Source organism: Hirundo rustica, chromosome 6 (genome assembly GCF_015227805.2).
Source record: "Hirundo rustica isolate bHirRus1 chromosome 6, bHirRus1.pri.v3, whole genome shotgun sequence".
Lineage (NCBI taxonomy): Eukaryota > Metazoa > Chordata > Aves > Passeriformes > Hirundinidae > Hirundo > Hirundo rustica.
Window position 1 is genome coordinate 930349 of NC_053455.1, and position 14642 is coordinate 944990.

The window sequence follows — 14642 nt, forward strand, 5'->3', positions numbered from 1 at the left end:
AAGAATAGTGAGGGGGATTCTGAGAGGAGAAAAACATGGGGGTTCAGTCAATTTGAGATTACCCGAGCTTTGTAGATGAGGGCTGGGAACTGGGCTTTCAGAGACTTGGGGAGTCTGAGTTGAAGGGCTGGAGAGGCCCCACCAGCCCCTTTCTGGCGCTTTGGGGGGGATTAGCAGCTCGCCTTTAGTGCTCTGCGTGGAATAAAAGCGTCTCTTTGGTGCTTCCTGACGTGGGATGTGCTTACAGAGCTGCTGCCTTCAGCCTGGGGAAGGACAGAGATGCTTTAATTGCCCCTGGTGCCCTTGGGAGCGGAGCTGAGAGGCTGCTGTGCTGTGACAGTCCCACAGGGAAAGAGAGATTTCCTTGGCAGGAGTTCCCTGCGTGATTCCTTGGCTGGGAGGGCGGCAGGCCCTGGATCCCTGGCAGTGCCCAGTTGGACAGTGGGGTTTGGAGCAGCCTGGGGCAGTGGGAGGTGTCCCTGCCATGGCACTGGGTGCGATTTAAGGTCCCTTCCCTCCCAAACCATTCTGGGATTGTTTCTCCTTGCTTTATTTTACTGTCTCATTTGTTTGCTATTTGGTTCCTTAGAATTCCACACTTGAGGATTCTAATGAAACTGTTTGAACAGATGGAATTTAAATATTATTTTCTCACGCAGGGAGAAGAAAATCGAAGGTCTGAACTTTGTCAGGTGCTTGTCTGCCTACCATGCCCCTGTTCTGACTGCAAAGCTCCACGAAACAACTCTGGCTGTGGCTCAAGAGGTTAAATTCTCCTATCAGAATATTCCACTGGCTCTCTGTGTGTATATATGTATTTTATAGCTCTCTGAAGTGATTGATGCTCACCTCTGGTGAGTTTTCCTCAACGGTCTCAAGGATGATTTGAGACTCAGAGGCTGAGAAAATGTAGATTTTTAACTTGGTAACATTTTTATGAGTGTGCATTTTAATTCTCACCCGTTGTGAATCAAGTTGGAAATGTGTTTCTCGGTCGCTTGTGATGTTACTTAAAAATGACAAAGGGCAAACATGAATATTTATTTTAAAAGTCTCTCTGCTAAACATTATTCATTGTTTTTTGGGTTTTTCCTGTGTGCAGGTCAAGAATTTACGCTCAGGTGTTTCTCGAGCTGCTGTGGTCTGTTTAGGGGATTTGTTCACCCACCTGAAAAAGAGCATGGATCAAGAACTAGATAATGCAGTAAAAGTCCTTTTGCACAAAGCTGGGGAATCCAACACTTTTATAAGGGAAGAGGTAGACAAGGCACTGAAGGCCATGGTTAATAATGTGACTCCAGCACGTGCACTTTGTTCTCTTATAAATGGAGGGCAAAGGTAATTGCTATAAAGACTTTGTAAAGACTATTGTGAATAGAGTAAATTTATCAAATGTAGGCTTTTAAACATCCAATCAGAGTACAGTAGACAGAAATTTGAAAATCACTAAGTCAGCTGTGCTAAACCTCTACCCTGGGCAATGTTTGTTGGCATAAATTGAATTAAAGCCCCTCTGTTTCCTTTCTGTGCATTATGTCAGAGGTTGGCTGTTGATTTTGGAGCTTGGTGCATTTTCTGGCTGTTTTGCACCACTGCAGTGATTTTATTTGCTGTTGCTGTATATTCTTGGGGAGCTGCTGTTTCGCTTTGCCTGGTAAAGCTGATTCATAATGTTCCTTCTTTTCCTCCTTTGCTCTGCAGTCAACTCCTGCCTTGGCCAGTTTTCAGCACCCCTCTTTATTTAGAAAACTGATTTATAACTTCCAGTTCTCCAGCTGCATCTATCTTGCTTGATTCCTCCTCTCTAGGCTGAGCCTTTGCGGCTGTGTTTTAATTTCCTTCCATTCTTTCCTGGAGCTAATTCCCTTCTTTCCCTGGCCCTGCTCAGTCTGTTTCCTTTTCCATCCTCATTCACTGCTCACCACATCTGAGCTGGGTTCCCCCCTGGTGCTTCCTCTCCTCTCTGCCACCCCTTGGTGACATTTCCCGGGCTCCATTTCCCTTCGTGGCGCATTCCAGGTGCTCCATCCCAAACCTCTCCACAGATTTCCTGCACAGCTCCAAATCTCTCAGAGTTAGTCTCGATTCAAAATGTTCTCTTCTGTTTCCTGGGAAGCTGGTTGTGGTGGGATGCATGGGTTCTGTCTCCTGACAGCTCTGCTGCTGTCTCCTGCTCTTTAAACTGAAAGGCAAAAATCAGCTTTGGGATTTCTGTTCTTTATGAATTGCTGGGATTCAAACTGACTTGGGATGGATGCCCCATCCCTGGAAGCGTCCAAGGCCAGGCTGGACGGGGCTTGGAGCAACCTGGGATAGTGCCAAGTGTCCCTGCCCATGGATTTATGGTCCCTCCCAATCCAAACCAGGCTGAGTCCACGATTTTGGGAATTTAGGAGCAGCAGGCAGTAACTGCCCATGGCTTTGGGTCAGCGGCAAGGGAAGTGCCTTTTTGGGTCCCTCCCTGGCCCTCCTGGTCAGAGCTGTCCCTGTCAGACCTCGCCACCTTCCCTGGCACACTGACACTCACCTGCTGAGGGGTTTCCTGTGGGGATTTGCCCTCTCCAATTTGTGAGTTTGTACGGGTTCTGTTATCTCAAGGCATCAGAACTGAGCTGAATACAGCATTTGGGCACAGATAAATCTGTTCGCAGCTCAGGCTTTCCCAACTCATGGTGTACAGGATGTTTTTAACGGGTAGCACATCAGGGCATGGCCAAAGGTGCAGCTTTGCTAGGCCTGGCTTCAGGAAGCTCAGGCCATGATAGCAGGAGGGCAGCTCCAGAGGCTGTGACCAGGAGTAGGGAATGACCCTTCAGAGGGGAAGTTTGTGTCTCAGTAGGAAATGAAAAGGGTTATTTGACACAACTGCAGTTCCACAGGGGGGATGTTCTCTCTAAGTTGGGCTGAGTTGCTTAAATTCCCCACAACATAATTCTTCAATTTGGTGTCACTTAGAATTCATGAGACCTTTTAAAATGTACCTGCTTTCTGCTCAGCTCCTTCCAAGGCTGCTGCGATCATGACTTTAATGCTGGCGACCCTGACTAGGCAGAAACACTGATTCTTCATCAGCTCCAGAGCTGGGTTTGACTTTACCAACAATAATAATAATAGATTTCCCACAGTGGGAGGTGTCCCTGCCCATGGCAGGGGTTGGAGCAAGATGAGCTTTAAGGTCCCTTTCCAACCCAAACCAGTGTGGGATTCTGTGAGCAGATTCATGAGCCATGATTGCAGGGGTAGAGCTGAGAGTGATTTTACTTCAGGATTTTAAAATCCTGTTTCTTACCTGTGTTCAGCTCTGTGGTGTTGTGTGCACACAAATGTTTTCCAGCTGTTTCCATGAGCAGGGGCTTGTTTGCTTCATGGAGTGAGGTCTCTCAGCTCACGATTCTCGTTTTCCCCTTGAAAGTGCAGCAGGAGTTACAAATTGTCCTCAAAGTCGCATTTTTAATCCAAATATAAAATTGGAGACGTTGGGGTTTGCAGGATTTTGTTCCTGAACTCAAATGGGATCAGCAGGGGAAGCAGGATTTAGATAAAAGGGTCATTTGCTGCCCGAGTTTGAAAGCTGGTTCTGGCTGTTCTCTCCTTTGCATCATCACAGGTGTCCAATTTGTACAAAGCAGGGATCCTGAGACTCCTGCAGGATCTTTAGGAGTCGATGGAACACCGCTTGGGTCAATTTTACAGTGATATCAAGTGCCCAGGATGTGTCTCTGAACACAGGGCTTTCATTGAAAGAACTCTCACACGCTTTATAAAATGAAATGATTTGAAGGAAAACTAGAACCGAAATTCTCAAACCTCCCTGCCTGTATCCAGGAATAGCTGTAGTGGAAGGAGTCCCTGCCCACGGCGTGGGCTCGGGGGGGGTCCCTCGCAGCCCAAGCACTCGGGGCCCCGGGGTTGCCAGGCTTGGTTTGGCAGGGCGTGTGAGAGGTGTGAGTGAACCCCTCAGGGCTGTTTCCCTCCCCAGCCACCTGCACTCTGCCGTGAGGAGGTGCACGGCGCAGCACCTGGGCGACATCGTGGAGCGCGTGGGCCCCGAGCGCATCCTGGCCGGCGGCAGGGCCGTGCCCGAGCGCCTGCTCCCTGCCATAGCCAGGTTTGCCCAGGACAGCTCCCAGCAGACACGGTGAGTGTTGGAGCACTCCTGCAGGGAGCACAGCCCGGCTGGCTCGGGGGGATGGTTTGGGGTGGAAATGCCTCGGGGATCCGTAAGGGCTGGATGAGGCCTGGGGCTCTCTGGGCTGGTGGAAGGTGTCCCTGCCTGTGGCAGAGGTGGGAGGGGATGGGGTTTAAGGTCCCTTCCAAAGAAACCTTAGAGTGCAGCGGTTTTCCCAGCACTGCAGGACTGTTAGGATAGTGCCTGTGGCAGGAATCACCTGGATAACTCCTGGCACAGGACAGGGCACGGAGGAGATGCAGCCACACAGGGAATGCTGGCTCTGGGATCCGCACCTGGATCTGATCCACATCCCTGGCTGACAAGGCTGGAGCACCCTGGTTAAAGCCAGCACAACTGGAAGGCTGCTCTCATTAATTTGGTCAGTTGATTAAGTAATGATCCTTGAGCACATCCTCTGGGGGAGGATGGAGAGGGGTCTGCAGTCAACAGCAGTCTTGGAGTCGTGGGATCACTGAGGTTGGAAAAGACCTCCAATGACAGTGACTGGGCACTCCAAACCTCCCTGGCCACTTCCAAGCCCTGAGCTCCCTTTCCATGGGGAAATTCCTGCTGCTGTCCACCCTGAGCCTCCCCTGGCCCAGCCTGAGGCCGTTCCCTCTGCTCCTGTCCCTGTTCCCTGGGAATCATCCCCTCTCCTGTCAGGGACTTGTGCAGAGCCACAAGGTTCCCCCTGAGCCTCCTTTTCTCCAGGCTCAGCCCTTTCCCAGCTCCCTCGGGAATTCTCCAGCCCCTTCCCTGGACACAATCTCTCTGCACCTTTCCATTTTGGAATCACACACCCGTAGTGACCCGGTGACAAAGGCAGTCCCTGTCCTGCTGCTCTCCCTGCAGGTACTACGGGCGGAAGATGCTCTTCAGCATGATGGCTCATCCTGACTTGGATAAAAGCCTGGAGAAGTTCGTGCCAGCCAAGGATTTGCCTTACATTAAGGAAACTGTTGGCAGCCTACGAGAGAAGGTGTGTGGGGAAGGTTTTGTGTAACACCTGGGGCAGGTGGAGGTGTCCTGGGGGCTGCTGGGTGTAGACAATTCCAGCCCTGCAGCCGCGTTAATTCCCTGTGGTTCCCTTGTTCCATGAATTCCTGCTCTTTGTGCAGGGCCTGGGGGAGATGCCCTTGGATACACCCTCAGCCAAAGGAAGGCGTTCCCAGACTGGAAATGTTGGACATTTGAGGTCGTCCTCGACTTGCAGAGATGCTCCCATCATCCTGGACAGGTAATGAGCTCCAGTGCTTATCCTGTGAGGAAGCTGGCCAAGCACAGAAACAGCCACACAGGGCTGGGAAAGCTAAACGTCCCTGAGGAAAAGGAAAGCCTTGACCTGTTCCAGAGGAGCTCTTAAACAGAGTGACTGGTTCTATTAAAATGGCTTTGTGCATTTCGAAGTTAATTTGTCTATTGACCATCTCTGAAATACGCACAGGACACAAACCACCTGGAATTCATGGAATGGTTTGGGTGGGAAGGGACCTCAAATCCCAGCCAGTGCCACCTCTGCCATTGCAGGGACACCTCCCACTGTGCCAGGCTGCTCCAAGCCCAATGTCCAACGTGGCCTTGGGCACTGCCAGGGATCCAGGGGCAGCCACAGCTGCTCTGGGCAATGGAGATCCAATGGATCCATGTCAGCAGCATCCAAGATGTTGCTGTTCAAACTTACGAAAAAAACATTCATGGTTGGAGACACAGCACAAATTACTCATTTGTGCACAACTGTGGACACGAAGGACTTATTTCGACCCTGACTGGAATGCTGAAGGGTTTAGATCATACTCTGACCACTCTTAGTTTTATCTTCTTATAGGTTTTATATTGACCTTTTCTAGGTCTTGGATATACAGCAGCAATTTTTGGGCTCACTTAGATAAGAATACAATGACCTTATGGATTACTCCAGGACATTCCACCCTTTCTTCCATATCATTTGATGGATGCCCAAATGAGTACCTTTGACCTTTAAAGACACCTATCTATACATTATCCATATAACTCTATACAGACACAGTTATTTCCGTGCTCGCTGCCCCCCCAGCATGTCCCAGGTATTTCACTGGTGGCCGGTAGGACTGGAGCAGCTCATGGTGGTTAAATCCTGCAGTGGCAGTGATGGGCTGCACAGGCATTCCAACCTTACAGGCTGTTCTCACCCCGAATGAGATCCCCCTGAGGCACACGACGCATTGCTGCAGCACCCTCCAGGTGCAGGCAGGCCCCTGAGCAGAGTCGGCCCCATGGATGGGTTTGTCTTTGCTCGAGGCAGGATTGATGCAAACCATCCCCTCGTGTGCAGCACCAGAGTTGTGTCAGAGCCCAGAGCACAGGGGGGTCACCTGGCCTTGCTGGCAGCTCGTGTTCCATGCATCCAGCCGTGGATTACCCGGGATGCAGTGCCCATGGGAAGGGCCACCCCTCGGTGTGTTCCCCAGTGACCTGGGGCCTCACAGACTCACCACGCTGGAGATGACTCTCCCTCGTTTGCAGTTCACATGTTCCCGTGACACTGGGCTCTTGCAGCCTGATCCAGCTGTTTGTTGTTGTCGTGTTCCTCCCTAGCCCAGCTCTCAGGCCAGGATGGACTTCGACTGTCAGCCCCTCCACCTGGCCACTGATGTCCTGCCATTCTCCAGCAGACAAAAGCAGTTCCCCTCTGTGCTGCCAATTGCCCTTTTTCCTCCTTTCCAGCCGCTCCCACTGGGTATTTTCCACCCTCCACCAGTGCAGAGGGAGAGTGTTGGCCACTTCCCTTGCTCAGGGATGTCAGGAGCCAGCTGGAGGCTCTCAGCTCTGCAGACTGGATTCTCCTTGTCCTTCAGCAGCTTCCACGACTCCCCGTGGAGAGCTCCGTAGAGCTGCTTCCCATTTCCCGCTGGTTCCATCAGTGAGGAGAGTGTGTCACCTCCCGCCCTCTGCGAGCTGTTCCCTGGTGGGGCCTCCTCAGCAGTGTCACCTTGTCTTGCTCTGAGACACTTTAAGGAGCAGGTTTAAGTTGAAGGTTGCTCTGAAATGAGCAACCTCCCCTTGATTCCAATCCCTTCCTGCCAATAAGGAATGAGGCATGAGTAGACAAAAATAACGTTTTTTTAACAGAATGCCAACAGGCGGGGGGGGGGAAATGTAAATAACTGCTTGATAGCACAGTGCTAAATCTCATGAACTCCCCAGGAAAAAGAAGAGCCCCGAAATGCTGGAAATAGCCATTGCTATCAGGGATGGCCTCGGGCTTTAGGACAAAGGGACAAGCTGGTGTCAGACCCCTCTTGGGGAGGCAGGAGCCTCATGGAGCAGTTCCAGCAGCAGACAAAGGCCTGACAGCTCATCCAGGGTCAGCCTCCTCCCCAGGGCTGGGGTTGCTCGGGGTTGTCTCTCCCTGCCCAGTGCTGCCCACAGCTCCTGCTGGGATTCCTCAGCTGTGGACAGGCACCCACGGAATTCATCCTCCAGGCAGCTCAAACCCGCTCACTGCAGTCCCTCCAAGCTGAGGGAAAAGCCAGAAATGAATGGAGAACCCAAAAAGGGAAGGAAAAAAGCATCTTTGGCTGAGCAAAGGCCAAGCAGCCCACAAATCCAACAGCACAAAGAGAAATCCTTCAAAGTGCCTGGCGAGGGGATTTTACAAACACCCAGGACAGCACCACACACACACACAGGGTCCCTGGCTGAGATGGATCTGGAATACAGGAACTCTGGATCACCCCAGGACACTTCACTATATCCTGGGAGGGCAGTGAGGCCCTGGAAGAATTCCCAGAGCAGCTGTGGCTGCCCTGGATCCCTGGCAGTGTCCAAGGCCAGGTTGGACATTGGGCTGGGAGCAGCCTGGGACAGTGGGAGGTGTCCCTGCCATGGCAGGGGGGGCACTGGGTGGGATTTAAGGTCTCTCCCAACCCAACCCATTCCATGGTTTGTGACTCAGCGAACTCAAAAAGAAGCACCCTCAAATTTAAAGCGAGCCAAAAACTGCATCCAAGAGCACAGAGTTCAGAGAGCTGTGAGTGCAGTGTCTCTTCAGGACCAGATTTCGTTAACACACCCTCCACAGTTCAAAATAATAGCTGATTCTACATTTACTGGTAAATCTTGATTGCTTACTCCATTCCCCATCCAAGCCTTGTGTTCAGGAATTAGGAGTGAGGTAACGACTGCCTGGATGTAAATACCTGGACAGAGAGGCGATTTCCCAGGTTTTGTAATTCTTTCCATGATTCTCCAATGAGATCACAGGAAATTTATTTCTAAATATTCTAGGAGGAGCTGTTGGGTTTTCGCCTCAGCATGGAGTGCTTCTGAGGTAACACCTGGGGTCAGTCTTTAAAATACTCTGGGAATAAAGAATTAAGCTACAGTAACTTCTGGGGAGGTTGTGACTCACTGATGATGTGAGGGGAGTTCCCAATTGTTCCTGGTCAAAAAACCAGCTGCATTTGGAGCAGAGTGGATATAAGACTTCGGGAACAACAGTTTTGTAATTCACCATCTTGAAGGTGAAACTTTCTATTTACATCTGATGCTTTCCTTTAGAGAATGTGTAGGATGAGCCCATGAGAGGGGCTGGGCCGGGGAAGGCTCAGGGTGGACAGCAGCAGGAATTTCCCCATGGAAAGGGAGCTCAGGGCTTGGAGGTGCCCGGGGAGGTTTGGATTTCCCATCCCTGGAGGTGTCCAAGGGCAGTCTGGACGTGGCGTGGGTGCCTTGGTTCAGTGGTTTAAGGGCTACAGTTTAAGGCCACATCCTGTTCCACTGTGGCCCGTGGAATAACATTTCCCTTTCCCGCAGGGACAGCGCAGAGCCTCAGGAAGCCCCACGGAGAGCAGCTCCCCGCAGCGCCCTGGAGAGTGAGGACTATGTCAGGGACATTGTGAGCTTACTGAACGCCAAAGATTTCCGGGAGCGCATCAGCGGCGTGCGGCAGCTGCTGCTGGACACGGAGAGCAGCCCCGCCTTGGTGCTTGCCAACATCGTCAGGGTAACTCCGGGAAAAGCCTGGGACTCAAAGGGCTTCAGAGCCGGGCCACAGAGTTCTGAGACAGGTCTTTGCTCCTTCTCGGGGTGAGGAGGAATGACAGAGCATTGAGGAGCAGGGGTCTGTGTGAGGCGCTGAGGGAGGAAAGGAAGGGAACGGGAGGGGAAACGTGGAATTTCTCACTCGGGGCACTTTTGAGTATTGCTCTGAGGAACTGTGTCTGTCCCATCTCTGGAAGTGTCCGAGGCCGGGTTGGATGAGTCTTGGAGCACCCTGGGATAGTGGAAAGTCCCTGATGATGGCAGGGGTGGAATGGGACAGGCTTTAACATCCCTCCCTATCCAAACCAGCCTGTGATTCCATGATTTCTGGAATGCTGTGTGCTGTTTTTCATGCCGCTCTTGGGTAAATATCAAAGTATGGAACAGTCGTGAAAAAAGCAGAAAGGGTTAATGAAGAACTGTTAAAACTGTCTGTGAAGCAGAGTTACAGGTTTTTGTGTGGGAGAAGGTGAGGAAAGGATTATGCCAAATTTATTGTGCTAAAGCTCAGGATGAGGATCCTGTCCAATAGGAAAGGAGGTTCTGTAGGAGAAAGAAACCTCCAGCAGCTGTAAATTAAAGATAGATACAATGAAAAGAAACCCAAGCTTGTCCAACAGTGCTGTATTTTTGTGTGGAATGATGGAACTCTGCTGGGGAAACTCCTGGTATCCAAACTGTGGATGGGTTTGAAACCTTTCTGACACTCCCTGTGCTGAACAGAGCCATGACTCCCTAAAAACTTTTCAGGCTCGTAGGAAGTGTGAGTCACAGTGAGTTACTGTGCCTGGAGCCCATTGCGCTGCAGGGGCTCAGATCAGATTAATGCACGGGGTTAAAATAGCAAACGTTGCTTGACTTGCTCCCAAAATGATCCCAGGCATTTGCATATCCAGGATCCCAGAGTGGTTCAGGTTGGAAGGGACCTTACAGAGCATCTGTTTCCAACCCCTGGAGATGGCAGGTGGACAGTTAAAGTGTAACAACAGAGCAGGTGATGAGCTTTGCCCCTCAGGCACTGATTCCCAGTTCCATGATGCTTGGATGCTTTTCCAGATCTTCGATGCTTTCAAGCCTCGCTTGCACGACTCCAACAGCAAAGTGAACCAGGTGGCTTTGGAGGCCATGCACAAGATGGTTCCACTGCTCAAAGACAACCTATCACCTGTGATCAACATGTTAATTCCTGCCATAGTGGACAACAACCTCAACTCCAAAAATCCAGGGATTTATACAGCTGCCACAAACGTTATCCAGGCTCTGTGTCAACACTTAGGTGAGCAGTTTACTCTCTCTTCATTTGAAACAGTTTTAATTGTGGTGATTGAGTTGTAAATTAAAAGGGCTGCTCTTCCCAAGAGTTTCACAGAGTTGCTACGCTGTGTAAAAATCATTTGGTTTAATCTCACCACACCAATCACCCGGATATTGCTCAGCAGTGATTTGGTTGTTTTTCCATTGCATTTTCTTATTTACCTTTTCCCATACTGGGTTTATTTCCAGATAATTTAATTTCCCATTTAAGAATTTAACGTCTTCTGCTCTTTGCCTTTAGACACCTCCCTGCTCCTGCAGCCGTTCTGCACAAAAGCCCAGTTCCTGAGTGGAAAGGCGAAGCAGGACCTGACAGAAAAGCTGGCTGGTAAAGTGCTGTTTCCCTTTGCTCGGTTGCTTGGTTGGGTTCCTTTAATTAGGGAAATTAATTGCAAGCTGGCGGTGGGTCTGCGCCTTCCCTTCTGTCTCAGGAGGTTGTGCAGCTGTTGTCACATTTCAGCTCTTTAATGGGAATTGGAGCTATTGCTGACAAAACAAAGAATTAGTATTAGCATTAGTATTATATACTCAGATCTATAAATACCTGGGATTTATAAATATCTATAAATATATTAAGGACTTAATTTAAATTTAAATACTCCGTATATTTAAATGCCTTAAGGATTAACATTTATAAATACCTTAAGCATATAATAATTTTAACATGGCATTGCGTTCTCTCTCCCAGTGCTCATTCCCTCATGCTCTTCCCAGGAATCCAGACTGGTTTGGGATGGAAGGGACCTCAAATCCCAGCCAGTGCCCCCCCTGCCATGGCAGGGACACCTCCCACTGTCCCAATGTCCAACCTGGCCTTGGGCACTGCCAGGGATCCAGGGGCAGGCACAGCTGCTCTGGCAATTCCAGCCCAGCCAGGAATTCCTCGAGAAAGGCTGAATTTCCATGTTTTAAATGGACAAGGAATGTCTTTACGGGAAGTGTGCTTGAACCAAACATTTCCTTGGCTCGCTTTCCGAGCAGTTCTGTGTGCAGTGGAACTCAGTGACACAATGGACAGGCTGTTCTTGAAATCTCCCTGAATTTATGCTTTCTGAAGGTGTTAAACAGCCTCCAAACAGTCCCTCTCTTGCTGGGATTTTTGGGGTGGTTTGTATTATATGTCAGAAGAGGCTGTTCTGGCAGAGAGGAAAACACTGGGTAATGAAACACTGAATTCATGCTTGAGGAGCTATTCCAACCAAAATGATTCTGTGGTTTAATTGTCCAGGTAGGGAAAATATTTCATCCTATAAACATATATATTTATTTTTTATACATGTTTTATAGATACGTGTGTGTGTGTGCAGGGCCAGGAGCTGGATTCGTGATCCTTGTGGGTCCCTTCCAGCTCAGGATATTCCATCATTCTATGATTCTATATTTAAGTATATTTAAGTATATTTAAGTATAAGGCTGCTTTTTCCTTAAATATCTCCTGCTTCTTTCTGAGATAGAGGGGAAATTGGAAATACCAGACCTTACACTGTGAGAAATAAAGGTCCTTATGAGAATCCTGAGAAAAAAACAAAACAAAACAAAACAAAACAACCAAAAAAACCCCACAAAAAACCACAACCCACACAAAAACCCCCCACCAGCCTAAATTCCCCTTTATTTCTTTTATTTTTTAAAAAATTTTTTTAGCTTAATGGAAAAGTGTAATTATCAGCAGCACTGGTGCTCCTGTGTAAACTCCTGGGAGAGGATAAAAGGAGTGGTTGTGGGAAAATCTGGTATTTTTTATGGGAAGCTGATGATGTTGCAACAGCAAACTCTTGTGTATGGCAGCAGTTTGAGGAGATGATTTAAGTGCTTTTAAACCTCTCTCAAAGGTGGGGATCACATCGAAATTCTAATTTAAATGAATCTTTTATCCTGAGCCCTGCTTGGTACCTTGCAGAGCTGGTGCCAGAGCTGTACCCCTCTCAAGGGCAAGGATCACATTGAAATTGAAATTGTGATTTAAATGAGTATTTTCTCCTGACAGCACTGGTGCTGGAGCTGTACCACTCTCAAAGACAGGGATCCCATCTAAACAGTAATTTAAATGAGTGTTTTCTACTCACAGAGCTGGTGCCAGAGCTGTACCCTTCTCAAGGGCAAGGATCACATTGAAATTGAAATTGTAATTTAAATGAGTATTTTCTCCTGACAGCACTGGTGCTGGAGCTGTACCACTCTCAAAGCTGGGGATCTCATCTAAACTGTAATTGGAATGAATATTTTCTTGCAGAAGTGGTACTGGAGCTGCACCCCTCTCAAAGGCAGGGTTCCCATCTAAACAGTGATTTAAATGAGTGTCTTCTCCTCACAGAGCTGGTGCCGGAGCTGTACCTCTCTCAAACCTGGGATCCCATCTAAACAGTAATTTAAATGAGTGTTTTCTCCTGCCAGAGCTGGTGCTGGAGGTGTACCCCTGTCAAACCTGGGATCCCATCTAAACAGTAATTTGAACGAGTGTTTTCTCCTCACGGAGCTGGTGTTGGAGCTGTACCTCTCTCAGACCTGGGATCCCATCTAAACAGTGATTTAAATGAGCGTTTTCTCCTGCCAGAGCTGGTGCCGGAGCTCTGGAGCTGTACCTCTCTCAAGGGCAAGGATCACACTGAAATTGAAATTGTAATTTAAATGAGTATTTTCTCCTGACAGCACTGGTGCTGGAGCTGTACCACTCTCAAACCTGGGATCCCATCTAAACAGTAATTTAAATGAATATTTTCTCCTGACAGCCCTGTACCCCTCTCAAAGGCAGGGATCCCATCTAAACAGTAATTTAAATGAGTGTTTTCTCCTGCCAGAGCTGGTGCTGGAGGTGTACCCCTGTCAAACCTGGGATCCCATCTAAACAGTAATTTGAACGAGTGTTTTCTCCTCACAGAGCTGGTGTTGGAGCTGTACCTCTCTCAAACCTGGGATCCCATCTAAACAGTGATTTAAATGAGTGTTTTCTCCTGCCAGAGCTGGTGCCAGAGCTCTGGAGCTGTATACCTCTCTCAAGGGCAAGGATCACACTGAAATTGAAATTGTAATTTAAATGAGTATTTTCTCCTGACAGCACTGGTGCTGGAGCTGTACCACTCTCAAACCTGGGATCCCATCTAAACAGTAATTTAAATGAGTATTTTCTCCTGACAGCCCTGTACCCCTCTCAAAGGCAGGGATCCCATCTAAACAGTAATTTAAATGAGTGTTTTCTCCTGCCAGAGCTGGTGCCGGAGCTGTACCCTCGGAAGCCCTGTGCCGTGGAGCAGAAGGTGCTGCCCGTGCTGTGGCACCTGCTGGGCGCCTCGGGCGGCGGCGGCTCCGTGCCCGGGCCCCGCACGGCCACGGCCAGCTTAGCCCAGGCCCTGTGGGCACAGATGGGCCCCGGCCTGCTCGCCCACGCCGCCGCGCAGCCCCCGCACATCAGCAAGAGCCTGGAGGAGCTTTTGGAGACGGGAACGTAAAATCGCCCGCCCTGCTGGTGAAGCTCTGGCGCCGCCTGAGCCGGGTACACGGACGGTGCTGCGGGGACACGGGCGGGAACAGCCCCTGTGTGGGCCCATGGTGCCTGAGGAGAGCTCCGGAGCTGGGCTGGGATGGACTGCACCGGGAGAGCCCCAGAGCCGGGCTGGGAGAGCCTGGGGAGCTGAACTGGGCCATGCTGGGAGAGCTGTGCCGGGCACTGTGGGGCTGGCTCCCCTCGCTGTCACCAGCGTGGCCGTGGAAGAGCCGCTCCAGCCCATCCGTGCTTCCCTTCGGAGGCTCCGGGACCTGTCCCTGGATTGCTCACGAAGAACCACACGGTCACATCGGCGCTGCGCTTTACAAGGAAAAGCGGAAGAGAATCCTGGACACGGTGCTGCAGTGCTATTTGTGAAAAAGACGTATTTTTGTACCCCCACAGGCAGTGGTGCAGTATTTGTTGTCTCAGGGCTGGGCAGTGGGGATAAGGAACCCCGACCCTTCTACTTCCCCAGCTGTGGGCTCCGGACACATTGGACATGGGACACAACGGGATATATAAATAAAGGGATTTATTTCTGTACAGAGATGTATTTCTGCAAAGGAATGGGGAGGAGTGGCTCAAGAGCTGCTCTGCTCGAAGGAACCTGGTGACAGCGGCTGAATGTGAGCCCAGGTGTGCCAAGGTGGG

At 50.0% G+C, this 14642-nt stretch overlaps 1 protein-coding gene across 1 annotated transcript in view; it reads left to right on the plus strand.

Annotated features, from left to right (window-relative positions):
* TOGARAM1 (TOG array regulator of axonemal microtubules 1) overlaps nt 1-14513 on the plus strand; it is a 35481-nt gene extending 20968 nt beyond the window's left edge. Inside the window, exons 13-21 of the mRNA XM_040066253.2 lie at nt 660-765; nt 1103-1338; nt 3980-4138; nt 5024-5150; nt 5290-5408; nt 8966-9155; nt 10250-10469; nt 10749-10835; nt 13712-14513. Of these exons, the coding sequence (XP_039922187.1) occupies nt 660-765; nt 1103-1338; nt 3980-4138; nt 5024-5150; nt 5290-5408; nt 8966-9155; nt 10250-10469; nt 10749-10835; nt 13712-13953 (1486 nt within the window). The 3' untranslated portion in view covers nt 13954-14513. The remainder of the gene's footprint in view (nt 1-659; nt 766-1102; nt 1339-3979; nt 4139-5023; nt 5151-5289; nt 5409-8965; nt 9156-10249; nt 10470-10748; nt 10836-13711) is intronic.
* The last annotated feature ends 129 nt before the right edge of the window (nt 14514-14642 follow it).